Below are 27110 nucleotides of genomic sequence, written 5' to 3'. Positions count from 1 at the left end.
CCCGAAGACTCCCTCTCCCCGCGCGGGGCACGGCTCCACTTGAACAGGAGCCTTGCTCCCCAGCCCGGCGGCTGGGTGCAACGAAGCCTGCATCAGTTGGCCCTTCTCGTCCAGGCCCACGAGCCACTTTTTGCTTTCAACCACTTCCAGCTTAATTATAGATCCAAGGGATACGGGGAGCAAACAGGAGCTCGCGGTCGCTCAGCCCACGTTCATGCCACGGCAACACCTGCCGTGAGCGCCGGTCTTGCACAGCTGAGCGTTGCCCGTCGCGTGCTCCCGACGTACGTGTGGAGTCAGCCATGTTACAAACATCTGGTCACGGGGAAAAAAAAGGCAGAAGTAAAACGCTGGTGGTGGCACTTTGGTGCCTAATTTAGCTGCTCTAATAGCTTCTGCTTTTGTGGGGCTTTTACAGCCGACTTCCTGCAGACGTCGTTTCCACGTCGGCACGCCGAGCTGTCGCACCCATTACCCGCAAAGTCACCTTGGGAGCCGGAAAATAATCCACAAGTTTCTGGAGCCCGTCAGGAGGCACGGCGTTGGCGCTGGGAGCCGACAGCATGCTCTTCACCGTGGCTGGGTGCTCGCCGCCAGCTGCCACGTGACCCGAGCACCTCTCTGCCGGGCTCTGCCGGGACACGGCTAAGTCACGCGACGCCGTCTCCGCCGGCACCCGGGCCTGCTCCTGAACAGCAGCTTTCCAGGCTCCGCCGCCCGGAGCAGCACACCGAGCTGCCACGGCCCGACCTCCTGGTGCCAAGCGGGCCAGGCTCGTTCCCGCAAGAACAACGATGGGCAGCCGGTTTGCTCGTTTGCTTTTATTAACAACTCAGTGCAGGTTTTTCATAGATCAAATGCTTTATAGACACTTTGCTTTCATTTGCACTTCATTACATTTAAGTTTTTATTCTTTTTATTCCCCCCCTCCCATTTTTGTCTCTTTTTTCCCTCTTTTTAATACAAAACCAGTTGTCAGTATTAACAGCTGTACATACTCTGCTACATACTTTGGTGTCATGTTGAGACCGGATGACTCGGTAAACCCCTCCGCCGACCCAGCACCAGGCAGGGCTTGGCTTTTTATTTAGGTTTTTTTTTTTTTTTTTTTTTTACCTTTTGCTTTATTTATGTATTTTTTTAGAAAAGCACCACCTTGCAAGAAACCGCTCGGGACATCAGCACGCGAGAGTGGGCGTTCCCCCATCGCAAAGTTCACAGCCGTCTGAGCCTGTGCCATCCCCGGCATATTAGTCATCCAGGGCGGGTTACTACTCTGGAAAATGACTGCAACAGGGATATTTGCGGGACCCCCGTGGGGGATGTTCCTCCATGGGCTTCCACGCGCGTTTAAAAGCTATGAGATTATATACCGCCCTCACCCAATTCAGCTCCTGGGGGTGAGTCTAGGGTAGGAAGCATCACAAATCCCCAGCGGATGTGCTAGTCTCTGCTGCAGCCCTGGGTGTGGACTGGAAAAAGCTCTTGCCATGCAAACCCGGCCATAGCTCATCGCTGTGTTGATAAGCTGGTTATTAAAAGCAGCCAGGTCAGCACAGAGCCCGAAGCAGTCAAACGATGCAGTCATTAAACTAAGCAGCGCTGACTGCATCTGCGCATCCACTGGGGATGGTGTTGGTTTCAGAGTGATTTTTCTTGACATAACCGCCCTCCAAAAATCACAAAACCAAACGCAACAATGCAGGTTTTAAAAAGTGTTTTCCTAGGCCAGCGCTTTTCCAATACATAATGCACAGGGTAAATCAAGTCCCAAGCTTTTGTGCTACAGCGCAAGGCTCTCAGACTCACTGGCGCCTATTTCCCAGTCAGGTCAGGTGCATGCTTTTGCCTTTGAGGTTTCCCTCATTTGAGTCATGAGCAAAAAACCCCCATCACATCTTAAACACCGAAAAGAAAATCCCATAAAATTGATTTTCACCTCTTGTCTGCTCCATCCCAAACCGTTGCCACAGCTGGAGGGTACCGCGGAGAACTTGGGATACTGCCTTGATGCTGAACATACATCCAAGAACAGAAAGGTAAAGAGTATCTCTACATTATCATCCTTTTGTATTATCAATGCATTTAAAACAGGTAGTTTTTTTTTCCCTCCTCCTTTCTTCACCTTAACCCTAATTATTTTTTGACCAGATTAAAATCAAAAATTAAAAAATAATCCATAAAAATGTAGTATAAAAATTCTCTTCCGTATGCTACAATACAGGGTGAGCACGTCTGCTACACAAATACTTTTTATTTTCCATTATTTATTCATTTTTACCCTTTAGTACAAAACGCTGAAACGCAGGCCTGTGTGGGGATGGGTTTTGCTTCGTTGAAACCTATACGCCAGAAGTCACAAGACCGTAAAAGCCACAGAGCCCTACTGGAGACAGCCCCCCACCCCTTCCCCATCACACACAAACCCTACCGGTTAGTAAACTTTAAAAAAAAAAAAAGTATTTTAAAGGTTATCAATTCTAATTCTTTACTTTCATTTGAATACAAAACACTTAAGTTGCTATTATCTTTCATGGCTCCCTGAGCTGATTTTTTTTTTTTTTTTTTTAAACTATGCTTTCTTTGAAATTATTCCTCGTTGTTTATGTCCAAAGATCAAGAAGGGCTTGAGCAGAAGCATTGCAGAAGGTGGACTTCCCGTTTTCTTCAAACATATGAGCACAAAAAAAAAAATCCATATAAAAACATGATTGTTTTTGCTGATGTGACATCAGTAGCTGAAGATCTGACCAATTTGACTTCAGTCCGTACAGTGTTCAAACATGGGACTAACACGCTGGACAATTCACATATACAACAGTAGGAACAACTTCACCAGTGGACATCTTTGCTCAACCTGGTTACAAGCTGCATGTCAAAGAAGTGCCCCAAATGGGGAGGTGAAGGCTGGGAGGGGATGGGGGCGGGGGGGAAGGGAAACTTTGCCACCACCAAACCATCAGTGGAATACAATTACAGCAGACAAAAAAAAAATAAAATAAAAAATACACAACTAGTGTACCAGGAGGATTCCCCCACCCTTCCGATTCTAGGTACGAGTCCTTTATTTACACTTTTCACAAGTCTTATGCAGCGCGCACCAAAAAAGAAAAAAAAAAAGGTCACGATAAAAAATAAGTCCTTTATAGTGCCACCAAAGCGCAGACAAAAGAACCAAAAAAATAAAAATAAAATAAAGGGGTGGGGCGGGGGAAACCAGGCCCCCAAACCAAACCAGAATCTGTTTAGGGCTCTGACGTGTGCATCTTTGCAGGCCTTCAAAGCAATCCATACATCATCAGTCCATCTGTAGTATAGACCCAGCTTTAAACGCATCCTCTCCGAGGCTTCGGGGACCCGCGGTACGCCGCCCAGCAGAAAACAATGTCTCAATGCATGGCTGGTCGGCTTTCATTTCCCCTCCATCCTTCAGAGCCTCGCCATTGTGTTGTCAGGCTGCAGCCTGATATTCGGAGTTGACAGCCCCGTTAAAATCCGTGTTTAATAGATGACCTCATAGACTGTGGCCTTCTTGTCACCAGAGCCTGTTACGATGTATTTGTCATCCGCTGAAATGTCACAACTCAAGACAGATGAGGATTCTTTCGACTGTGCGGGGGGTGGGGGGAAATAAATAGACAAAAAAAAAAAAAAAAAAATCAGTTTGGTGTCTCGGTGCTGTTGCAACCGCATTCGAGTAAGCAGAAAAGCTCGGTGGTGACAGCGGCGCTGGTATTTATAAGCCAGCCGGGATAAATGGCCTGCTCTAGAGGCACCCGAAGGACGTCGGCTTGCCGGTGGCCGACACTCGCCGACTTCTGACCGAGGCGTTAACAGACGGCATTGGACCCCACCCCGGCATCCTTTCCTCCCCCCGGCAGCATCACCGCTGCCTGATGAAGAGCAAGAGCATCCGTCACCTAGCTGGGGAGGTGCCTGGGTAGCTGCCTCGCCGCAGGGGTGGCGCGAAGCCTCCAAGCTATTCCCAACCCCACCCGGGTCCAAACTGGAGCAGCCCCTTACCTGGAAGATGCTGGCCCCATAGGGAGTTCTCCAGGCATTGAGCAGGTTGTCTTTCCCCGTACTCACAAACCATTTACCTAGACACACAAACGGGGGGTCACTTTCTCTCCAGCCACCGACACCAGGGCAGCCGCAAGCCTGCTTACTCTCCCGCAGAAAAAAAAAAAAGACACAGCTCGCAGAGCAAGGCCCCCTGACCGGCCCGCCTGCTCCCGAGGGGGACGTGGGAGATGGACCCGGGGGCGGCCGGCAAGGTCAGACGGCCCCACCTTTGGCTTCTGCACGAGCCGGCTCCGATACACAAACAGTAACCGGCGGCAAAAGGATGTGCCGTGACCCCGGCCTGCGCTTATGCCTCATTGCCTCTGTCTGCCGAAGGATGCCGGCGAACAAAGGGCTGTTTTGTCAGCGGCGCTTTTCCATCCGCCAATTCAACAGCGTTGACACCGACGTATCCCGGCCCCTCGCTCTGCCCGGGTCGCTTTTGAGGACAGCGCCGAAGAGAAACCCCCAGGGCTGCTGAGATCCCCCCGCCCCCCGCGGCCTTTGTTGACGAGCTTTCCCTCTGCTCCGACAGCGCGTTGATTAAATGCAGTTTTCTGCCATGCCAATTAGCGCTTCACGCCAGCTCCCTCGGCAAGGGAGCGACCCGGCGGGGACTTACCACAGTAGGCAAATTTCAGCGACAGGACGCAGCTCTCGTGCAGGTGCAGCTGGTACTTGTCCGGCTTGGTGTGGTGCAGCACCTCCACGTTGCTGCTCTCCATGCCCACCGCCAGCCACTCCCCGGTCGGGCAGTAGCCCAGCGAGAAGATCTGCAGGAAGGCGCAGACGGTTGTTAGAGCCTGGGAGTCAACCTCCGCGCCGGCCTGATGTTCCCATCGTGCCAAAAAAGCCCGGGGACCAGAGCTGTTCATTTACCCCGGCAGCAGGTGCCGCAAGGCAGAAGCAACGCAAGGGTCCCCGCCTGGGCTGGGCTTACCATGCAAAGTCAGACTTCGGCTGAGAAAGGCAACAAGAGCGAGACGAACGCCTACCGCGGTCACAGCAAGCACCCCCAGCCCCCAAAATGCTTCCCCAAGGCCACAAAGCTCTGTTGGCAATGACTCTGAGCTCCACGAGTCCCTAAAAAGCCTCCACTTATAAAATCAGAGCCATCTGGCTGGTGCAGCCCTCAACGTTATGTCTAGAGTGACCGGGACAAATTGGAGGATTGGGCCAAAAGGAATCTCATGAGGTTCAACAAGGAGAAATGCAAAGTCCTGCACTTGGGACGGTGCAGGCGGGGGTGACGGGCTGGGGGGACAGGGGACAATAAACTGGACAGGAGGCAGCAGTGTGCCCGTGGTGCCAAGAAGGCGACCGGCATCTGGGGTTGCACGGGTAGAAGCGGTGCCAGCAGATCGAGGGCAGTGATTCTCCCCTCTATTCAGCACTGGGGAGGCCACATCCGAGTCGTGTGTCCAGCTGTGGCCCCCGACCACAGAAAGGATGTGGATACATGGGAGAGAGTCCAGTGGAGGGCAATGAAAATGGTTGTGGGGCTGGGGGACAGGACTGGCGAGGAGAGGAGGGGGGAAGTGGGCTGATTTAGTTTGCAGAAGAGAAGACCGAGGGGGATTGAACAGCAGCCGTCACCTCCCTGCCGGGGGGCTGCAAAGAGGACGGAGCTGGGCTGGTCTCAGTGGGGGCAGATGACAGGACAAGGAGCAATGGGCACAAGCTGCAGCAAGGGAAGTTGAGGTTGGATATGAGGAAAAACTCCCTCGTGAAGAATGTAGTAAAGCACTGAAACAGGTGACCCAGAGCGGTGGTGCAATCTCCATCCTTGGAGGTTTAAGACCCGTGTAGACAAAATCTTGGCTGGGATGATGTAGCTGGAGCTGGTCCTGCTTGGAGCAGGGGGGTGGACTAGATGTGACCTCCTGAGCTCCCTTCCCGCATTTATTTTCTATGAGTCTATGATCTAGCCCAGCCCCCAGCTCCCAGCAGGGTCGCCCCTGTCTACACTACCCCAGCCACACCCGTCCAACCTTCTCAAACATTTTGGAAACAAACCCTCACATACAACTGCCAGGCACAATGCCCAAGACATCCAAACACCCTTGAACTTGCCACAGGTCAAGCAGGGGGACAAGGGCTCTGGCTGTATCAAGCAGCATCCAGCCCCGGGCTGGCTGGTGCCCGACAGATGCCATCCAACACACAGACAGAGCGGGCAGGTGCCAACAACGCCACCTGACACCGACCACTGCCAAGATCCACTTTCTTCCCGGATCAACCCTCCTCCGGGAAATAACCCGCTCTCAGAAGCCCCAGCAAGCAGATGCGCTCCTCCACCGCCGAGAGGGCGGTGGTCTCCCCTCCTCTGGGGATCCCGAGACCCCCGCGGCTCACCTGGGAAGTGAAGTCGTGCTGCTGGAGCTGCCTTCCTTCCCTCAGGTCCCAGGAACGCACGGTGTTGTCCAGCCCCCCCGTCCACAATTTTGTACCATCGTGCGAGATGTCTATGCAACTCGCACCGTCTGTGTGGCCTTGGAATTGCCTGTGGAGAAGCAATTCAACACGCCAGGGGGTCAGGAGTCTCTTTTTCCTGCTCCATCCAAAGTTTAAAAGCAACAGCAGGGCAGGGGCAGCAGCACTGCTAGCTGAGGGAGGCACTTGACTGTATGGCTTATTGTCCTCTATCTGATGCCTGCTAATCTCTTCACTCCACACATGTTAATAACCCCCTTTTAATGGCCCTGATGCAATCCAGCTAGCCTTTGTCTTGCATCGCTGCTCTCAGTTGGCTGCTTCTGGTCACGAAGCTCCCATTTCACAGCCCTACAGCCTTTCAACTCGTTCCACTAAAAACCCGTCTCTATTTTTGCTTCGGTCTGAAACTGAATTGCCCAGCCCTAGGTCTCTGGCCTATTAGTAAAGCTTCTAGTGGTTCTTAATTGGAGGAAAAAGACTGTTTTTAATGAGATAATGCACGTCACCATCTGCACCCCCCTTTTCAGAAGTCTAGATCCACCCATGTACCGAACCCTCCCCCTGCCCCGAGACTGGGCTTGCTCGCGTGCCCAACGCCGTGCCCACAATAGCGATGGCACCGACTTCCCCTCTCCACCACCTGCACTTCCATAGCGTCAGAGAGAAGTAGGGCTGGAGGGACCTCCGGAGGTCACATCTAATCCAACCTCAGCCCTGTCCAAACCACCGCCCACCGCCGGGGGAGCCAATGACCAGAGGGTCCCGAGCTTCACCTGACTAGCGTCTGGTTGTGGAGGTCCCACACAGCGATGTTGCCGTCGCTGCAGCAGGAGAAGCAGACCTTGGCGTCGGGGCTGATGGCCAGGGCGTAGCAGGCTGGAGCGGAGGAGGTCAGTTCGGCCTTGATGCGCGGCGTCGGGGAGGCCAGGTCCCAGATGGTCAGCGTGCTGGCCTCCCCTCCCACGATCAGCGTGCGCCCGTCGGGCAGCAGCTTGCAGGAGCGGATGTAGTTATCTCTGTTCTGCGGGAGTCAGAGACGGCCTGGCCGTTACCGGGGCACTTCTCGAACCCGCCAGGGACGGTGGTCCGCTTAGCCCACGCCCGCACCGCCGCCAGCCTCCGACTTACCAGGCAATCCAGCTGCGAGATGGGGCTCTTGCTGCCGGGCTGGCTGATGTCCCAGATCTTCACGCACCCCTTCCCGCCGGTGTACACGTGCCGGGTGGGGTTGCTGATGGTCACGGCGCACACCACCTCGCCGTGGCTCAGGGTGTTGATCTGCCGGGCGTGCCGCGGGATGCCGGGGCCGGCCAGGGCGTCGTGGGGAAAGGGCACCGGCTGCATCTGGCCGTCCGCGCTTACGTGGAAGGAGTAGGCTCTGGGGAGGACAAGCCGCAGGGTCAGCCCGCGGGGAGGGCTGCAAGGACGGAGCCGGGGAGACCTTCCAGCTGCAGCGCAGCTCCCCTAGCGGATGCCACCGAGGGCGTGCGACCCCCGGGACAGCTCGGGGCAATGCCAGGGCGGACTCGGAGCACACCTGGCTGCTGATGCCGAGGGAGGCGGGGGGATGCAACGGGCTCCCCAGAGAGGTGGTGGACTCTCCATCCTTGGACGTTTTTAAGGCCTGGCTCAACAAGCCCTGTCCGGGATGACGCAGTCGGGGCTGGTCCTGCTTGGAGCAGGGGGTTGCACTAGGTGTGACCTCCCGAGGTCCCGTCCAACCCTCGTTTTCTACGATTTTGATGAAAGAGCAGTAGGGACACAGGGAGGGGCGAGGGGGAAAGCACGGCTCTTGGCACCGAACGCCCCGCGGGGACGGAGTCAATCTCAAGGGAGCTTACGGTTTCCCGCCGGGAATGGAGCTGAGGCTGGTGGGGAGTCCGGGCGCCCGCATGGGCGGGTGGGGGTCGAAGCCGACCTGCGAGCAGACACGAGGCGCGTCAGACGCCGGCCACCGCGTGAAACCCGACCGTTTCCCCCATGCACTAGCAGAGAGCGACGCGGCTACCGTGCCGAGAGGGGACGGAAATCCAGGGACGGGGGCACCTTCCCTGGACTGCTGGGCTGCGACAGGACACGCCGGCTGCCGCACGGGCCCCTGGACGGGCGGAGAAGTAACTATAGGTGGCTCCGCACCGATTCGGGGGAGCTAGAGGCGCGCCAGCCGCCGCTGCGGGACGAAGCCCCTGAGACGAGGCTCCCGCTCTCCCTCCCGTACCCAACAGCTAAGGGGTCCGCCCACCGTGCCGCCCGCCCTCCCCAAACCCTTCTACTTCGGGGGAGCACAGCACCAGGTTTCACGAGGGTGACCCCGCCAGCCCCCCGCCAGCCCTGCAGCAAAGACGGGCTAGGAGCCGGCGGGGCCCCGCTGCGAAGACCGCCCCCGCACCCGCCCCCCCATCGCGCGGCGGGGGCGAGAAAGGAGCTAAAAGGGCTACGTACAGCTCCAAAGCTCACCATTGGCGATCGACCGTAGGCGGCGGCGGCGGCAGCGGCCGCCGTCATTTGGGGGGGGATGTTGTGGAGCCCGGCGTAGGCTCCCGGGCTGGTGAGCGACCCGTTTATCTCGTGGTGCCCCATCATGGCGAAGGGGGCTGCGTAGGAGCCCGCTATGGAGATGGGCGTCCGCAGGGCCGACGCTGGAGGGGAAACACAAGGCAGGCCGCGCCAGGTGAGCCCCAGGCCTGCGCAACCCGGTCTCTCGGGGGGGGGGGGGGCGCGAGACAGGCAGCCCTCCAGCCTCCTGCCATGCAAGGCTGCACGAGCCCCCAGTCAGGATCGGGGCCCTTGCTGCACCAGGACTCACCCAGCGAGGCCTGGACTCCCCCCACAGCCCGGCACCGACTCCGAAGCAACCTACCCAGGGGGTCCATGCCCGTGGGCTTTCCCGGCATGGGCCGGAGGCCGGGGGTCGTGCTGGTCCCGGGCGTGGGAGCGTCGTTGCGCGGCGTGGGAGTGTTGGACTTGAGCCCCGGCGTCGACGACTTGTCGTTCTGGGAGGGGGAGGAAACGGGGGGGGGGGGGGCGCTGAGACCGGCAGGGCAGCGAGGCTTCCCCGAGGCCTCGTCACCCCCCCGGGAAAGCAGGACGGGGGTCTCCGCTTGCAGCGAACCCCGGGCGCCACCCGCGTCCCTTCCCGCCGCACGCCACCTACGTGGCCCAGGTCTTTCGTCTTGGACGAGGGGGTGCTACTGGAGGAGGCCACCGAGGCGGGGCTGTTCGGCGCGTCTTTCTTGAGCCCCCGGGTCTTGTCGATCCCGTTCTCCGGGGGGGTGTGGGCCGGGCTGACGCGCGGCGTGGCGGGATCCTGAGAGGGGGGAGAAGGCGGTGAGCCTGGTCTCACAGGGGAGCTGAGCTGGGGCAAGGAGGGTCTCAGCACTGCTAGCAGCATGGGCTGACTGGCTCCGATCCCGCGAGAGGGGCCAGGAAAAGACCCGGTGTGCAGCTAGGGGCTTCCTCCCACCCTGGTCCGTGGGCGCGGCCCCCCCGCGCAGCCGGGCTCACCTCGTTGGAGACGTCCACCACCAGGTCATCGCTCTTGTCGCCGTCGCTGTCCTGAAATGCAGAGCAAGGAGCGATGCTGTGAGAGGTGCCGGCTGTACCCTATTCCCCGGCGGGGAAAACAGCTCTCAGCTGCCCCACCTGGAGTCAAATTAGAGCCCAAGGTTTGGGGACCTTCTACCTATAGAAAGATCCCCCTCCCCCCGAGAACTGCCACTGCTCTCCCTTGCCCCTGCAGCTTCTCAGCACCGGGTCTGTCCCCCTCCATTCGCGGGCGCTGCGAGGGCTGGGCGGGACCCCTGGCTTTCGGGCAAGGGGGCACGTGCCCACGACTCACGTATCGGCTCATGCTGTCCTTCTCCTCGGCTTTCCGCTTCTTGGAGTCGATGCTGTAGTCCGTGGAGCTCCGGTGCTTCTCGCTGGCCCTCAAGCTGTCCGACGGCGAGACAGAGTTATTCTGAAACCACGCGGGGAAGGAGGGGAAAAAAGCAACCCTGAGCAAGTGGTGCCTACTGGCCAGGCATCGCAGGCAGCAGCTTTCAGAAACAGCGGCTGCAGCCTCTCTCCAACTTGTCACAGTCCCCCCCACCTCGACCCTCTCCGACTGGGGGAGCATTTACTGCGTGGTTTATTATGACGGTGACTGGTATCCTGGGCTGCATGCGTAGGAGGTCAAGGGCAGTGACTGTACCCTCTATTCGGCACCGGGGAGGCCACATCTGGAGTCTTGTGTCCAGCTGTGGGCCCCCACTACAGAAGGGAGGTGGACACATTGGAGAGAGTCCAGCGGAGGGCAACCAAAATGGTTGTGGGGCTGGGGGACAGGACTGGTGAGGAGAGGCTCAGGGAAATGGGCTGATTGAGTCTGCACAAGAGAAGACCGAGGGGGATTGAATAGCAGCCTTCAGCTCCCTGCAGGGGGGTTTGAAATAGGATGGAGCTGGGCTGGTCTCAGCGATGGTCATCTCAAGCTTTGAGTCATGTCAGGCTACGATCTGCTGCATGGGGAAGGACCCTGGGGGCATCAGCAGATCCTCAGCCGGTCTCAGCATAAGGCATCTGGAGACAGGGAGGGAGCGCTTAAAATTCTCCTTTGAAAAACCTCCAGGGACGATGGGAATTATATAAACATTTACCCACAGAGCTGCAGCCACCAATCCATTCACCAAAACCCATTCACCCCGACTAGCTGGTACCCGTGTCCCTGCCTCCTTGCACATGGGAGCACGGAAGGAACACGACTCAAGCACGCCAAGCCTCTCCCCCGTACACGCAAAGGGCCGACAAGGGCCAAAACCAGCGGTGGGAACCCTGGCCCTGGGGAAGGCTCTCCTGGACCTCGGCAGAGCCAGGATTTCGTCCCAGACGTGCTCCCAAGAGCACACGTAGGAACTGCCTTCTCGCCCCGCCAAGGCGCCTCGTGAAGCTCCGTGCCACCGCAATGCCACGAAGCTCACGCCCCCGGGGAGCGACAGGTCGCCGCGAAGCCCAGCCACCAGCCCACCCGCTCGCTCTCGGCCCGGGGCTCAATGGCAAAGCAAAGCTGGACGTGTCGAACCCCGCGCGGCTCGGCCCTGCAGGACGAGGCCGCCCCAGCGCGGAGGCGATTCAATTAGCTCTCCACGGCCGCCGTCCCTCGCCGTCGAGAGTGCCTGCCACCCCATGCTAAGCAGAAATGTTTCTAAGCTCCTCTGCTTCCCTTTCTTTTTTGCTTGAAAAGGAGAACTAAAGCAGTTCATGTTTCTCCTCCGTACCCAATAAGCAGCTTTGGATAACACCGGGGCCTTTCTTCTCAGGCAGTCATGCTGAAAAACCTTGCAGCTACCCGAGAATCATGTCAAGCATTTAGAGCCATCGATCCATTCAGCCTCCGCCTGGCATGCAGCCAAGAGACTAAATATTTTTTATTGCTCAGGCTAGGCCAGGAAAATATGAATGAATCTCGGCTCTGATTATCGTGCGCATTAAATCCCTGGTGGGGATTTTTTAAGACACACACACACACACACACATATATATATATTATATATATAGGAAACATTTCTCTCATGTAGCAACCCACCCCCCTTTACTGCTCTCGAGGATCCTAACAAGCAGGTTAATGATGGACAACCCTCCTCTCCCTCCCGCCACCCCCCTTTTAAATGGCACTTTTATTTCCATCTGCATTTGACTCTCAAAAGGCCCATTTGTGGCCTCTGTGCTGTGAAAGTCGGCTCTACACGGATGACAGGAAATCACTGCAAAGTGAAGACTCAACTGTTTTTTGTCCTGCCAGCTTTTCTTTTCAACAGAAAGCATTGTGTACCTTGGGCTACGGCCCAAAAAGCAGGGTGGCGGGGGGAAGAGGAGGGAAGGGGGAGGACGGGAGATGGCTGATGCAGGGGATGCTGGCCTGGGAAGAAGGGAGAAGGAAGGGGGAGGCTTTTTAAACAAATAAAAGGCGTGAGAAGGGGGGAGCTCTCAGCCTCTGCCCTGCAAAAATCTTCCCTTTAGACTCACAAGGGGCTGGGTTTTTTCTTCCCTTTTTCTCAGCACCAGATTGCATCTTTAAGATGCAATGAGGACTAAACACGGCCATTAATGCATAGTTGTCTGGGGGTGGGGAGAGGAAAAGCACTGCTCGAGGCAACAATTGGCCCCACCATTGCTATTTAGATGGTTAGTTAACTGCTTGACCTTCCAAGTCCTACTTAACACAATGTAATAGGCAAAGCCATCCCGACAGATTAGATGACCCAAGATAATAGAACAGTGATCAGGAATAAAATAGCTTTCCTAATCGCCGCAAGGATTTTTATCCCTCCAGACTTGACTGCGCTCATTCACCACGCTTAGTCAATTGAAACCGAACCTTCAACTCAGCTGCCATCAAAAAAAGATTTAAAACCGAGCTTGTGGAGAGCGCAGGCACCGGCAGAAACACGCATGCTTGTGTTTTGTGCCACCAAACCCATGCACGCATGCACACACACACACACACACACACACACTGCTTGCACTAACACACCCACCCACCAGCACCCGTTGGCTTTGCTTTTCTTCCCACCCCACCCCCCCCTTTTTTTTTGTTTAAATAGTTTGTCTAGCAGAGATCATTTAGGAGACTGAACCTGGAAGCCTGTGCTGAAAAACAATAGATAAAGGAAAAGAGCACAGAGATCAGACGCCGAGATTAAAACAAAAAAACAACGCAAAATGAAACAGAAAAAAAAAAATCGTACACTGGTACTTACTGCGCTGGAGTCTCGCTCTTTTGGGAACAGGGCCCGGGTGAGAGGCAGGGTCACAGCCAAGAGAAAGAGAAGACAGAAAAATAAAACACGTTCAAATAAGTCTTAAAAATAGAAAACCGACCTCGCCGCTCCCCGTCACGTAGGGATGTCTGGCTTCGCTCAATCAAAGCCAAGCTGGTGCTTTTCATCTTCGTTTTAAAATTAATTTCCCTTGTCCCGCTGCCTGCTCCCTCCCCCCCGCCCCACCGTGTTGTCAAAGGGAATTAGATGGCAAAATAAACAGCGAACAGGGGAAATGCGCTGCAGCACAAAAGGAAATGGCAGGCACCGAAAGCATTCACGTGCTCCGCGCTGAGCCATAAATCCGGGAGAAGTTATTGACCGTCCCGGCCGCCCTTCTTTGTGGGACTACAAAGACCTGCTTTGCTACATGGAGGGGATGTGGTCGGGCTGGCGGTTTCATTATTCATTTCTACCTAAACGGGCCGGTTTTCCCTTGGACCGCTGGCAATTGAAACCCGAAAAGAAGAAACGAAATGCAATTCGATAAGGGCTTGCAACCATCTCTCCGAGGGAGGGCACAACCATGGGATTGCCTAGGTTGCACGATTAGCTGGAAAGTCAAGGGAGGGGAATGAAATTCAGGGTCTGGAAACATGAAGGCAACCACCGTGTATGGAAGCAGCACAAGTTTTCCTTCCTCTTATTTCCTATAGTGATTGGAAACCAAGGATGCTGGCAGGGAGCGTCAATGGCTTTGGCGCACACGCAGCATCGGATGAAGCAAGCCTAAGCTTGCAAAAGCTTATGCGCCTCTATAAGGTGCACCCTACCCTGCCTTTCGCACCTGCGATAGCCACCAAGCTGATTTCTGATGGCGAAAGACGGGGCTGTCTGGACCACTCAGCTCCGGCACATCTACGGCCGACACTCCCCCCCATGTCGCGTCTAGCTTCTCCCCGCCACCGGCATGGCCCCATGAAGGGGCTTTTGCAAGGCAAGCGGAGCCTGCACAGGAGCTGGGAGACCCCATGCCAGATCCCCGAACGGGCTACACAACACGAGTGCGCAGCCACGACCATTTCGCCTGGTGCGTGCAACATCCCAGACCCCCAACTTTCGACTCGGCTACGCATGGATCCGTGGACACGTCAGGCTTCCACCTGCAAGACGGGCTGGCAGAGGCCACATGCCCACACGGAGACTGGGCCCCTTGTTGGAAATGGCAAGCAGTGGCAGACTGGGCACCGGGCACGGTCACAGAGCCCAGTGGGAATGTGCTTAAAAAGATTAAAACTTTTTTTAATCAGGGGACCCGTGGGAGAAGACAGCCCAGGCTGCTCTTGCCCTCGCTACCATTCACCCCCGTCATCTTCCCACTCCTGGGCCCCCACAGGGTAGGAAACATTAAAAAAAAAAAAACCCATTCATTGCAGAGCCTGTTCCTCAGCATCTGACTTTTCACACCCTGCCACGCCTGTGAATTAAAGCTGGAGCCAAACCAGCTATAAAGTCACTACACTTTTTCCAGCTCTAACTCTTTTTAAATTTTCCAGGCTAACAGCATCCCTGGGCAGCATTACTAGGAGCATTGCCAGCATATTGTGGGGAGGGATTCTACCCCTTTGTTCGGCACTGGGGAGGCCACATCTGGAGTCCTGTGTCCAGCTGTGGGCCCTCCACTGCAGAAAGGATGTTGGAAAGGAAGTTGAGGCTGGGTGTTAGGGGAAAAAACATGGGGGGGGGGGGGGTGAAGCACTGGGACAGGTTACCCAGAGGGGTGGTGCAGTCTCCATCCTTGGAGGCTTTAAAGACCCGGGTAGATGAAGCCCTGGCTGGGATGATGTAGTGGGGGTTGGTCCTGCTTTGAGCAGGGGGTTGCACTAGATGTGACCTCCCGAGCTCCCTTCCAGCTCCATCATTTTCTACTTCAGAGCTGGTTGGACCCGTTTATGGTGTGACAGTAACTTTGCATGTACAGCTGGCCTAAATTAACTGAGCAATCAACCAGCAAATTGCATAATATGTGCAACACAGAGAGGGGGCTTTACAGTGTGGCCTCTCTTGCTGGTTTAGTCTCGCCAGGCTTAGCCTCCAAGGACCCCTACACCCTACCCACGTAGTAGCAGGCTGAGGCAGGGTCAGCGTGTGGAGTCCCGTCAGGCTGCATTGTGGAGGGGGTACACATGCCCCCAAAACGCCCGGGTGAGGGCACAAGGGAGCAGCCTCGAGGAGCGGCGGGGGCTCGGGTCTCACCTCTGTGATCCAGGTCGTGATGATTCTTCTCGTCTTTGACAGTCAAGTGCGCCTGGCTGCCGAGCGCGCCGAGCGCAAGCAGCCCCGAGCTGCTCCCGGAGACGGGGGGGATCCCTGGTGGCTGCAGGCCGGAGGGGTGAGGCGGCAGCTGGACTGGGGGCCCGTGAGCGGCGTGAGAGAGGTGCTGTGCCTGGAGCTGCTGTTGCTGCAATACAACCAGCGGTAAGGCGGGCGGCACGAAGGGGAGCGCCAGGCCGCGGGGACGGCCGGGCTTGCGCCGCGCCGGAAACAAAAGGGGTGACGCGGGGTCGCCACGCCGGGCCCCGCGGCCTGAAAGGAGAACGGGCGTTAGCGAGTCCCGCACGCCGGCAGCAGCTCGGGGGGCTCGGGGGGGGGGGGGGAGCGCAAGCTGGAAGGCTGCCCCCATGGCAAGCCCGGGACCCAGAGCCAGGCGGCCCCGTCCTGTGCCTACCCAGCCGGCCGGGCTCCCTCCTTGAAAGACACGGTCCAGGGCAGGCCAGGTGGACGAGCCTGGCTGCGCACGGCTGGGGAGGTGCCCGACAGTCGTAACACCACGCACACACAAGCACACGCGTTCACACTGCCGTTTCGAGCGCCGAGCCACCCTCCGCTCCAAAAAGCGAGCAGGACCCAGCCCATCCCCCTGGGAGCAAGATGCCAGCCGGTGCCCCAGGGAGCCAGCCCGGGCTTTGCGACACGGCTGGGTAACACGGCTGGCGGGGGGTATGGGATGGGAGGCCCCGGGAGACTCCTTTGCTGGCAGCAGGGCAGGCTCCAGGATGCCCTGGCCCTGCTACAGCTCCTCGCACCCGGGCAGGCTTTAAAGCAGGGAAAGAGCCACGCTGCAGCCTGCCTCGGGGATGCGGGCGCTGACTGGCCCTGCCAACATCCGTGGGCAGAGTTGGATTCAGCATGCATGCTGGGAAGGCCGAGACAGCCATCCCCGGGTGCATCAGCAGCGGGACAGGGCACGAGGGCTCAGGCATGCAGACGGGCTCACTGCCACGGCACGTCCCCCGCCTGCGGAGGAGGGAACGGGGCTGCCCCGGATCAGGGCGTCCTGTCCCCGCCGCAGAGGAGCGGCACATGCTAACCCCGGCTGCTAACGAGCGAGACGCGACGAGCTGACGTGTTTACTGCCCACAGCTCGCCCGTAACGAGCATGGACGCAAGCCACGGGCAGCACCGGCCAGGCCAGTAATTGGATCCGAGCACCGTCCCTGGCCCCCCCGCCCCCTCCCCGGGCGCTTTGGATGCTGCCTGGCCCAGCTGGCCCCGGCACGGACCGGTTTGCTGGAAAAAGCCGAGTAACAAATCAGGGCAAGAAAGGAGGGTGGAGGAAAAAGACAGGGCCCTCGCCCCCCGGTTTCAAATGCACGCGCGCAGCAAGGAGCTGGTGCCGAGTGCCAGCCAGCGCACGGCCAAGTCCCTGCTCCGGGGATCTCGGTGCACAGCTGGTGTCGGCGCTGCCGTGCAAAGGGGTGGGGAAACCACATGACCGCATCCAGGATCCAAGGAAACCGCTGGCTATTTGGATGTCCCTGGAGCTGATCCCAGGCACAGCTCCAGGGACCCCCCCGCAGCCCGTGGAGCCCACCAGCACTCCCCCAGGTCCGGCCCTGCCCTCGCTTCCAGCTCCAGCGGGCTCGCAGCACACACAAGGGCCGGGACCCGGCACCGACAGCCCCGCGCTGCCGGGTCTGGACGCAGGCAGGGTGCACGGGGGCAGGGGGATGCCATCCCACCACGCGGCTGCACACAGAGCCCCTCCTAGGGCCAGGGTGAAGGGGGACGTGAGCACCCAGCGGAGATGGCAGGATGCCCTGCATCTTCCAGCAGCCCCCGGGGGAGATGGTAGGGAGTGGGGGAGGGCCAAAAACGCTGGCTGGGGGGAGAGCAGAAGCGTGCAACAACCCGAGCTCCTTCCCTTTTGCCGTCCTCCTGCAAGTCCTACATAGGAGAGCACCCGAGCTCGCAGGCAGGGAGCCGGGGGCTGGGTAGATGCGAGCTCCCCGGGGCCCGGCCAGCAGGCAGCGATCCCGGCACCTCCAGCCACCCCCGAGCCCAGATCCACCGGCTCGTGCAGCCCCGGGGACACAAGCCCGGGGGTTCGAGCAACAGGAAGGGCGTTTTCGCAGGGATGACTTTAGCCGGGGCGGTCTGGGGCAGCAGGACAGGGTGCAGGGTCCAGGGCTGCAGGTCCAACCATCCCCCCGCGGCACGACACGATCCCAGGGCCGATTTCCACCCCGGTCACTTGATGTGCTTCTTGCTCTCCTCTCCTAGTGCCGTCCCGTGTGTGCTCGGCCCTTATTTCCATGGGACCCCAACTCCCCTAGACCCTGGGGAAGCACGCGTGAGACCCCCACCCTGCCCCGCCGCACGGCTGGTCATTGCCCCCGCGCTGTGGCAGGTCTCCCCACACCCTCAGAGCCATGCCATCAGCTATTGCAGCGGGAACGGTTTGCCTCGCCACGGGTAAATTCCCCGTCCCGGGAAAGCCTCTAGGTCCGGCTCAGCTCGTGCAAAGCCACCAGCGCCAACATTCACAGCTCTGCATTTTGACCTAAAGAGGCCAAAAAATACGTCCAAGAAGCCCCAAGTGGGAGCCAGTGCAGCTACAGCAGGGCTCAGCAGCTTCTCTCCGACTCCCAGGAACCAGCAACAAACCTAAGCGGAGGGTGCTCAGCCCCTCGGCTCGGCGCCCGCGGGCTGTTCTGGCTCTTGCAGCCACGCTGTGCTCCCCGAACCAAGGGCCGAGCCGGCTGGAGATGCCCAGACCCACGGACGCCGCACCGCAGGGATGCCTGGGGTCGTGCAGGGTGGGAGAGCTTCCCCGACACCGGCGAGACCGGTGGTGGAGGCCGAGGGCTTTTAATTGGATTATGCACACGGCGCTCCGTGCCTTTGTTCCCCGATTTCACGGTTCACCGCTCGCGTTACATTTCCAGTCACCCGATCGCTGCCAGCGCTAGACCCCAACCACCCCGGGCTCCACGACAGAGGGGCTGCAAGGCGACGGCCAAGAGGCCGCACACGCACCGCTCGTCCGGGGGGCATCAAAACCCACCCTGCCCTGCCCGGTGCCCCCAGACAGGATGGAGAAGCAGCTCAAAGCAGCCCTCTTCCTCTCCCCCACATTTTCACGCAGGCATGCAGCAGCTTCTGCGGAGCCGGCACAGCGCCGCACCCCCAGCGCACGTAGCTCAGCCCACAACTCCCGCTCGTTCCCCCAAAGCGCCGGATAACCGCGACACAGAGCACACCCACACGTGCACACGCATTCACACCAGGCTGGGAACAGGTCACGGGACAACGGTGACAGGCTGTTTGGGAAGGAAACGAGGAGGAGCCCGGCTTGGCCACGCTTCATCACTGCTGTCTCTGCAGACAGGACGGGGCGCGCTACTGAGCTCTTCCGTGTCCCGCTGGGATTCGGAATCAGCAATGCTGTATTTTCCCCCACATACAACACGCACCTGTTGTGCAAAAATAGCTGCTGGGAATTGGACTGCGCCTGATATGCCAAATAATACGGTAAGAGCCGTTTCTGCCACAAGAGAGGCGGACACGGCGAGCAGACTCAGCGCCCTCGCTGCTGCAGCTCAGCAACTAAATACAAGGAGCGATCTTTAGTTTCCCCCTCGTTGAGAAACACGGACAGTATTTTACTCCAGGGCGTGTTGTACACGAGGAAATACGGTACCCTCCCCAGCCCTGTTGCGGGACTTCACCCAGAGGAGAGCTTGCATCCAGCGCGCCACGCGACATTGCTCGGTCGCGGCGAGACGACCGCTTGTCTTTTAAAGACTCGGGCGTGCGCCACTCAAAGGGGCCGTGGGGTTCGCGCGAGCAACTCGATGCATGGATCACCGACTCCACCCAGGCCACAGCACGTCACGGCAACAATACAAACAGAGACGTCCCTGCTCTCAGGCAGCTGGAAGAAGGGCTCCCGTCACCACGCCCGCTAGATAGACCCCCCTCCATCCTCATTTAGGGGTCCCCACCTTGCCCCTTTGCAGAACGGAGTGCCCCTTGTACCAGATTTGCAGAGCCGAGTGCTCATATTTTGGGTGGGGGGGGGACACGGGGTCACCCCGTGCTGCCCCCTCCCCGTGGCTCAACTTTCGCAGCGACGAGAACGGTTTCTCCACCCCCACGGTGCCATCAGCAGCCAGGCTGAGCACGATGCATGCAGGATCAGGGCCCTCGCTGCCCTCCCTGCCTCCACCCACGCCCGGCCGGGGGCAGCCTGGAGCCCACGGGCCTCGTGCTAGCTGCTCTTCTTCCAAGCCACCTAAGTGCAGGGCTGCCTCTGGCCATGGTAAATGATAGGAATAAAAGGGGTATACACACGGTGAGAGGCAGATTGGGAAGTCCACGTACCCCGATGATAGCATTCAGCTCGGTCATCGTCACCTGCTTGGCGCGCTCAACAGCCTGGGCCACCTGCTGTTGGTGCTGGGGACAAGGACCAAGCCCCATTACAGTGAAAAGCAGCTCCGGTCAGGTCCCGCTGCATCCGGGCAGCCCTGGCCAGGCAGGGAGGGGAGCGGGACCGGGACCAGGCTGGACATATCCGAAGCCTGGGCCCCTCTGCCATCAACAGCACGGGACTGGGTCAACCCAGCGCAGAGCGGGGTGCGAGCACTGGGTGCGAGCCCACGTCTGCCCCGTGCCTGGCGGGGCCGCGCGCTGCCCGTCTCTGCCGAGCCGGGATGTCCATTCCCACCAGCGGTTCCCAGCCTGGCTGCTGCAGCACCCGGGGGTGTCTCGGGATCCTCTCAGGGGGTGCACAACCAGCACTAACAGGTGGGCACACACGAGTCCAAAGATAAACCCAGCGGTGTCAAGTAGGACCCCAGAGTGTTGAAGTGCAGAGGATTTTGGGGCTGGGTCACAGGATTTGAGGAGAGGTGGAAGGCATGGGGCTGATTTAGCCTGCAGAAGAGGAGACCGAGGTGGGGACCGAACAGCGGCCTTTGCTCTCTGCCGGGGGGCTGCACAGAGGATGGAGCTGGCTGGTCTCAGTGGGGGCAGAACAGGAGCAGTGGGTGCAAGCTGCAGCAGGTCGGGTATTAGGAAGAACTCTCCTGAGGGGGGTGATAAAGCACTGGGACAGGCTCCCCAGAGAGGCGAAGGAGTCTCCATCCTTTTTCATAGATTGCAAGGGGCTGGAAGGGTCCTCGGGGGATTGTCGGGTCCGGCCCCTCTGCACCAGGCAGGAAAGACACTTGGGAGCCAGCTCACCCCAGCAAGGTGACCGTCTAGCCTCCATCCTTGAAGGTTTTCAAGACCTGTCTAGACAGAGCCCTGGCTGGGAGGATGTAGTTGGGGCTGGTCCTGCTTGGAGCGGGGGGTTGCACTAGATGTGACCTCCTGAGCTCCCCTCCAGCCCTCGTTTCCGGACTCTATGAAAAGTATTTCAAGCTGCTGTGGGCTTGCTGAGGCCTTTGCACCAGAAGACCAGCTCGATTATTCACATATAGTCCAAAAACAAGTGAAAACAAAGAGCCGGTGTTTTCCGAGGAGGGCCTCGAGTCTGAAAAGGTTGAAATCCCCTTTGGAAAATGCCACCTCTGAGCCTTCAACTTGGTTTTTGACCCAAGAGCCATTTTCTCACTGCACAAACTCAGGGCCCGCAGCAAGGCAGGGCGTTCGTGATGCTCTGGATTCGTTCTTGAACCCTCTGGGTTTATCCTGTGCCTCTGGGGTGGGTTCGCCCACCTCCCCGTGGCACCCTTAGAAGGATCTCGCGGCACCCCGGGCGCTGCAATACCTGCCCCAGGCGCCCCGCCATGCAACACGCCAATGACTCCCGCGGTTTCCACTCATCCCGCCAGGCTGCATCGGACCCCGGTCTCAGCCATGCACCATCCAGCTGGCATACGCCAGCGCTGCCCGCGCCGCCTTCCCAGGGCGCTGCCCTCCGCATCCACAGGCCACGCACGCAGGCAGGACGAAGCCCCCTCCCCTCGCCCGCAGGCGCGCTCACCTCTTGCGACAGGAACGGCATGATCTGAGCCAGGATCGTGTTCAGCCTTTTCGCGATTTCCGTCTGCAAGAGGACAAGACGAGAGCGGTGAGCGGCAAGCGCGGACAAGCAACGAGCGCCCAAGGGCCGCGGGGTAGCGCTGGGCAAAGAGAAATCATTCGCGATGCTGCCCTGCCGTGCAACCGGCGCCCCTCGCTCCCAACCCGCAGCCGCCCCGGGACACAAGGAGCCCACGGAAAGAGAACATGCATTTGTTGTCTAAACAGGCCTGAGCACAAAGTTTTCCCACCCCAGCAACTCAGTGGTGCAAATAAGACCGGGACACACGAACTAGCGTGCACATTTTATAGCTGTGATGAAGACGGGGAAACCCTCTGAAAAGGAGTCGGAGCAGGACTGAGCTCGTTCAGGGGATTCCTCTGGACGTCACGTTTCTCTGCGGGTCTTCTTTGACCCCAAACCTGCCCCCCCACGCAGCCCTGCGCACTACCGGCGAGAGGCCCCGATCTGCAGGCCGAGGGAGCTAGCAGCTCCGACATCGTGGCGTTGCGGATCACACGCTCGTGTGCACGGAGCTGCCTCTGCAACACGTGTGGACGCGAGAGCTGCCGTGGACAGGGTCAGACCGTGGCACAGCGTGGGTGTGGAAAGGGAGTCACCCGGGTCTTTGCCCCCCGTTTCTCCCTCCCTTGCAGCCTCCAGCACGGGCGGTCTGATGCAGAGGCCGTGCCCCTCACACCCACGCGCAGTAGCGGCCAGTGCCCCTCGTCCTCCAGGATCGTGTCCGGTCCGTTTGCACCTGGCTACACGCTCACTCCAGGTGAACGCGAACTTCACCCCGGTCGTTTTAAACCCGCTGCCTGCTCATGACGCGTTGGGAGCCTTGCGTCTCGTATTGCGAGAGACGGCCAAGGACACAGCCCTCTTCTGTGTTCTTAATATACAATTCTTATATGCTCCATGAAGAGGACCACGTCTTCAGGCTGAAGCACCAGACCGGCGGCCGATGAAGGGACTAGCAAAGATCGCGGCGGCAGACTCGGGCTCTGGAAACCTCTGCCATCTCCCCGCAGCCCTCTCTGAAAGGGAAGAGGAGGACGGGACGACCTGGGCACTGCCCTCAAGACGTTCCCGACAGCTGCAATTGCAGATCGTTTCGGCCTTCGCAAAGGCACACAAGCCACTCGTGCATTTATTTTTTAGCCTCGCTATTTTGTATTTCTACTGCTGCCATCAATCTCTGTAGCCAGGAGAGACCAGACGAGCTTTCGTGCACCCACCGCCTCCTCGCCGCCGAGGAAAGGCATTCAGACGGTCCAGTAAGACAGGTATCGCTCCCAAAGCCCCCTTGCTTCTCACATATTCGTCCGTACCCAAGCCATTAGCGACGCTGCGAAAAGACCCCCACCCGCCGCCCCGGTTGCACGAGACGCTCCCAGCGCCCAAAGTCCGAGGACCTCACTGCCCGATTATTTTAAGTTGGCAGCCTCAAAAAAGTTGCTTCATTTTCCCGCCTGCAAACACGAGGCCGGGGCCAGCACCCCCGAGCGGCGAGCCACCCAGGGAAACCGAGTCACTCTGCAAACTCTGGAGGCTCACGGCGGGGAGAGGAAGAACGAGGGCGCTCTGGGAGCAAGGAAGCCACTGAACTACAAGCAACTAAAGCTGCTAAATTCGGGCCTCCATCGCCTCTAGCCCAGACCCGGCGGGTAGCGCGATGCCACAGAAATACAGCCCCACGCGTCCGGCGACACACGCAACAAAGCAAGCCCAGGGATGCCGGACGGCCACCTCGCACGGGAACCCGGCGCGGACCGGGCCGGCGTTTCTCTGCAGCCCTGCGGGTGCTGACCACGTGGCCCGGGCGCCGCCGACCTCCCCAGCGGCCCCGTGATGGGTAAGCCTCTTTAGAGGCCCTTTTAGCATTGACATATTGATCAAATTATATATAACTACAACGCCATTAAAAATGCATGCCTCCAAATGAAGGCTATTGAATTCTTTATGCGACCGCTGCTAAACGTATTGCTCTTTTCCGTGTGATTACTTCTCCGCTGGCTTCCCGCCCCCCGCCTGGCTCGCCGGGTCCTCACATGACGCAGAAACGATGGCTCGTTGCAGCCGGAACGGCCCCCGCGAGCGGCAAAAGCCCCCGGCATATTCCTGGGGTCAGCCCCATGCAAAGTTTCAGACCCGCCGTGCAGTCGCCAAGCTCGAGCAGGCTGCATCCATGTTGGAGGAACGATGCCTGCGCTCTTTCGCTGGGAGAAGCTCCCCGCGACCCCCTTGAAAAAGCCACGTTTTGCCCAAACTTCTAGACAGGGACCGACCTCAGGGGCTGGCAGCAAACAGCCGCTTGCCTCCTGCTTCTGGGAAAGAAAGAAACCCCCGTGGGGGGCTTTCCCGCGGCCGTCTGATCCAGCCACCTCCAAGTATTTGCTCACTTTAATCCCGGGCCCCCCCCCCCGGCACATCCAACCACCCTGGGGCCAGGCGGGGATGTGAGAGGGGGCGGGGGGACGGTCTCGTGCCTTGCACCGCCCGCCAGCGCGACCCGGCTCACCGAGGTCCCCAGAGCGGCAGGGCTGTCCCCCGAGGGCCACCGGGCAAGGCCCGCCAAGGAAAAGCTCAATTCATCCCGCACGGTTGCCACAGCAACCCCAGCCACCTAACCCCTCCAAGCATTATGCAAATCGCACCTTTGCTTGACCGCAACGGGCTGCAAAAGCGGTATCCCCGCCGCCCTCCCCGCGCCAGGGCAGGGCCTTCCCGCCGGCCGACCCGCTCGGCTTCGCCACTTCGCGCCGGGCGGAAAGGCCGCGGGTCTGCCGGGGGCGACGCATGGGCTTTGCCATCATGCCATGCTCACAAGCATGCAAGACCTGCGATGGACTGGGTCGTGCCCGGTCTCGTGTCCTCGCGGTGCCCAGCCGCAGCTGCCTCTTGCCCGCGGACGCGCCGGCCAAAGAGCTGCAGGCCCCTGGCGGCACGGCCGAGCTCACCCACCCCCCAAATGCTGCGCCCACCCAGGAAGGAGGGTCCGGTGACCGCTGCAGCCTGGCCACATCTGCGAGCATGCGCTCCACCTCCTCTTCTCTCTGCTAGGGAGCAGGTTTTAGATCTGCAGTCTAGCCCTTGAAGGCTCCCCGGAGGGAGGAGAGCAGGCCCCAAACTGCTGCACTGGGGCTGTCCTCCACGGACGCCGGCTCTGGGACAGCCGGGGCCCCTCGGAGGAGAAAGACGGGGAGGAAACAACCCAGAAGTGAGGTCTTGGAGCACCGAACATCAGCAAGAGCCTCGCAGACCATCCGACCCGGGTGCAAGGGAGCTGCGCAGACGGGCGCTCACGCGGGGCAGCCGATCCAACAACCCGATCCACGCGGCTCCGTGGCAAGGGCAAGAGTCGGGCAGGTCTGAAACCCTCTGCTCACCACCAAGGCACCAGTTATAAATCCTGGGCGTTGCAAGGAAAGCCATCACTCGCCCCGCTCTTCAAGTGGCTGGAAGGAGCCTGCAGCCCTCCGGGGCGGGGGCACGTCCAGCAGCCCGCGGGAGCTGCGGGATACGGGGCCAGCTCTGGACAGCGGCGATGGTGCCCAGCGGCAGCTGCCCCTTGGGCTCTCAATGCACAGAGCACGGACGACAAGGTAAAGATGCATTCGTTTCCGAAATTCAGCCTCTTCCACCGTCGTAAAAGCCTGCCCGGGCGCTCCACGGACAACCCTGGCGTGCCCTTTCCACGGCGTCTCATGGGCACGCGTCCGAAAAAGAGCCTTACACATCCGCTCCCAAAGTCCCCCGTGACTCCAACACGCTTCCCAGCTCCGTCACGCCACACGGCAAAGGCAATCGTGGCCCCCAAAAACTGAGGCATGAGCATGGCAAAGCAAGCATCCAAGCTGCGCCGTCCCAAGCTCCTGGCAAACTTTCCAGGCAGGCACAACCCTGCTTTGCCCCCGTCTGCCGGGGCTTGTTCGTTCCCGGGGGGTCCCTCTGCCCAGGCCAAGAGGGGCGGGAGGCGCGCTCGGACTCGAACGGCGTTGATGAGGTGCCAGCGGGAGCCGCCGGCCGGATCCGCGTCCGTGCGGAGATGCTGACGTAGGTCCAGCCCGAACCGGGCATCGTCTCGGCTCCGCCGCGACCGCGCACTCCGGTCCCGCACGCTGCAGCCAGGCCGCATCGCCAAGCCCAGGACCCGGGGGTGGCCGCGGTGGAGCGTGGCACCGACGCGGATCCCGGGTCCGCCCGGGACGCCCACGGGAAGAGTCCGTCTTAGGAAACCGTCCCGCCGACTCCCATCCAGCCTCCAAGGTCCGCTGGCATCAGCAAAGCGACCCTCTCCTCGCCGGTGCGGGCTGATTTCACAGAAATTTGCTCTTCAGTAATCAAGGATTTGGGTTGCTCGCTCTCCCTTCCCTCCCCACAAACATCCCCAATCAAAAAGAGGGGGACGGAGGGGAAAGTAAATAATCCTGCCCGGGGAGGCACTAGAAACATTTGTTGAAACCAGGATATTGTCTCTTTAAGCACATGAAAATAAGGCCCTTGAGCAGTGTGGTTCTCACTCCGGTAGACAATTACGGGTACTTTCAGCTGTCTAGCACTGTTTCAAGTGCTCTCTCCAACCAGGCTGTCAATGGCATGTTGAAAGCTATTTGCGGCTGCTATCATTATTAGCAAAGTGGAGAGCTCTGCTGATGAGAATTAAATTCGGGGCGGGGGTGGGTGTGTGTGTGTGGGGGGGGGGGGGTCACAACCAGTCGTTATGGAATTAAAATCAACAGCAGAAGGCAAACGAGGCGACTTTAGGGAATAAAAAGTTCAAACAGGTCCATTTAAAAAAAACAAAACCAAAACAAAACACGGCTGCAGGGATTCCTGCCACGTCTCCCCAGTGCGCGGCAACTGTTTGTTTCCACCTTAAGAGATCAGAAAGGATCCTGCTGAGCAAGTGCTCGGATGCTTTTGGAGCCTTTAGCAAGTTATTTGCTGGCACTCCTCGTTAACGAGCTAGCGAGGAAAGTATATTGTGTTCTTGGACTATTCTAGAAAAAGCAGGATTCTCTCCCAAAAGTGTCAGAATGATTTAAACTTGCTCCGCAGCCAAGCGTTAGAGTTGAAGCCCTTCGTTTCCATCCCGATGCGCAGTTCTTTGCCACCCCAAAGTGGAAACCAGGGTGATTTTCCTTCCAAATGTTTCATCTCTGAACAGCGGCCGGTCGGCCGTTTGCTTTTCTGGATTAACCGTTCAATGAGGTTATCTAGAAAGCATGCGATTCTGTGTGAAAAAGGGAGGGAAAATTTTTAAAGAAAAGGAAATCAGGAAAGGGGGTGGGGTCAAATCCTTGGTAGAGCTAATTAGGCAGCAATTTTTCTTCATAATAATCGTAATAATAATAAAAAAAAAATCCCAGTCGAGTAAAAAACAGGCATCTGCCAAGTTCAATCTTCTGAAACACAGCGCTCGGTCCACCACGCAGCGCACGTTGGACCAAAGGAGCATCTCACTGCTGCATACGCCACGACGAGGACGGTCGCTTCATAAATAATTCCTGGCGTATCACCTACGGAGTCACTTACGAAATTACCTCGATTTC

The 27110-nt window shown here is 58.7% G+C and overlaps 1 protein-coding gene across 11 annotated transcripts in view; it reads right to left on the bottom strand.

The window, feature by feature from the left end:
• Positions 1 to 1932: 1932 nt before the first annotated feature.
• TLE3 (TLE family member 3, transcriptional corepressor) overlaps positions 1933 to 27110 on the bottom strand; it is a 29278-nt gene continuing 4100 nt past the window's right edge. Inside the window, exons 5-20 of one of the 11 annotated variants that reach the window (XM_090029905.1) lie at positions 21514 to 21576; positions 19875 to 19979; positions 15495 to 15699; positions 13239 to 13255; positions 10340 to 10459; positions 10006 to 10056; positions 9656 to 9808; positions 9308 to 9494; positions 8944 to 9140; positions 8343 to 8419; positions 7630 to 7879; positions 7275 to 7522; positions 6421 to 6568; positions 4688 to 4838; positions 4024 to 4100; positions 1933 to 3609 (exon numbers count right to left, since the gene is read on the bottom strand). In XM_090029905.1, coding sequence (XP_089886031.1) covers positions 3502 to 3609; positions 4024 to 4100; positions 4688 to 4838; positions 6421 to 6568; positions 7275 to 7522; positions 7630 to 7879; positions 8343 to 8419; positions 8944 to 9140; positions 9308 to 9494; positions 9656 to 9808; positions 10006 to 10056; positions 10340 to 10459; positions 13239 to 13255; positions 15495 to 15699; positions 19875 to 19979; positions 21514 to 21576 — 2157 coding nt within the window. In that variant the 3' untranslated portion in view covers positions 1933 to 3501. The remainder of the gene's footprint in view (positions 3610 to 4023; positions 4101 to 4687; positions 4839 to 6420; positions 6569 to 7274; positions 7523 to 7629; positions 7880 to 8342; positions 8420 to 8943; positions 9141 to 9307; positions 9495 to 9655; positions 9809 to 10005; positions 10057 to 10339; positions 10460 to 13238; positions 13256 to 15494; positions 15700 to 19874; positions 19980 to 21513; positions 21577 to 27110) is intronic. The other 10 variants (XM_090029907.1, XM_090029908.1, XM_090029906.1 and 7 more) reach the window with 10 other exon arrangements.

The sequence above is a fragment of the Crocodylus siamensis genome, chromosome 15, assembly GCF_052110815.1.
Source record: "Crocodylus siamensis isolate JL-2025a chromosome 15, ASM5211081v1, whole genome shotgun sequence".
Lineage (NCBI taxonomy): Eukaryota > Metazoa > Chordata > Crocodylia > Crocodylidae > Crocodylus > Crocodylus siamensis.
The sequence above is the reverse complement of the archived record's forward strand: the minus strand, read 5'-3'. Positions and strand labels throughout refer to the sequence as shown.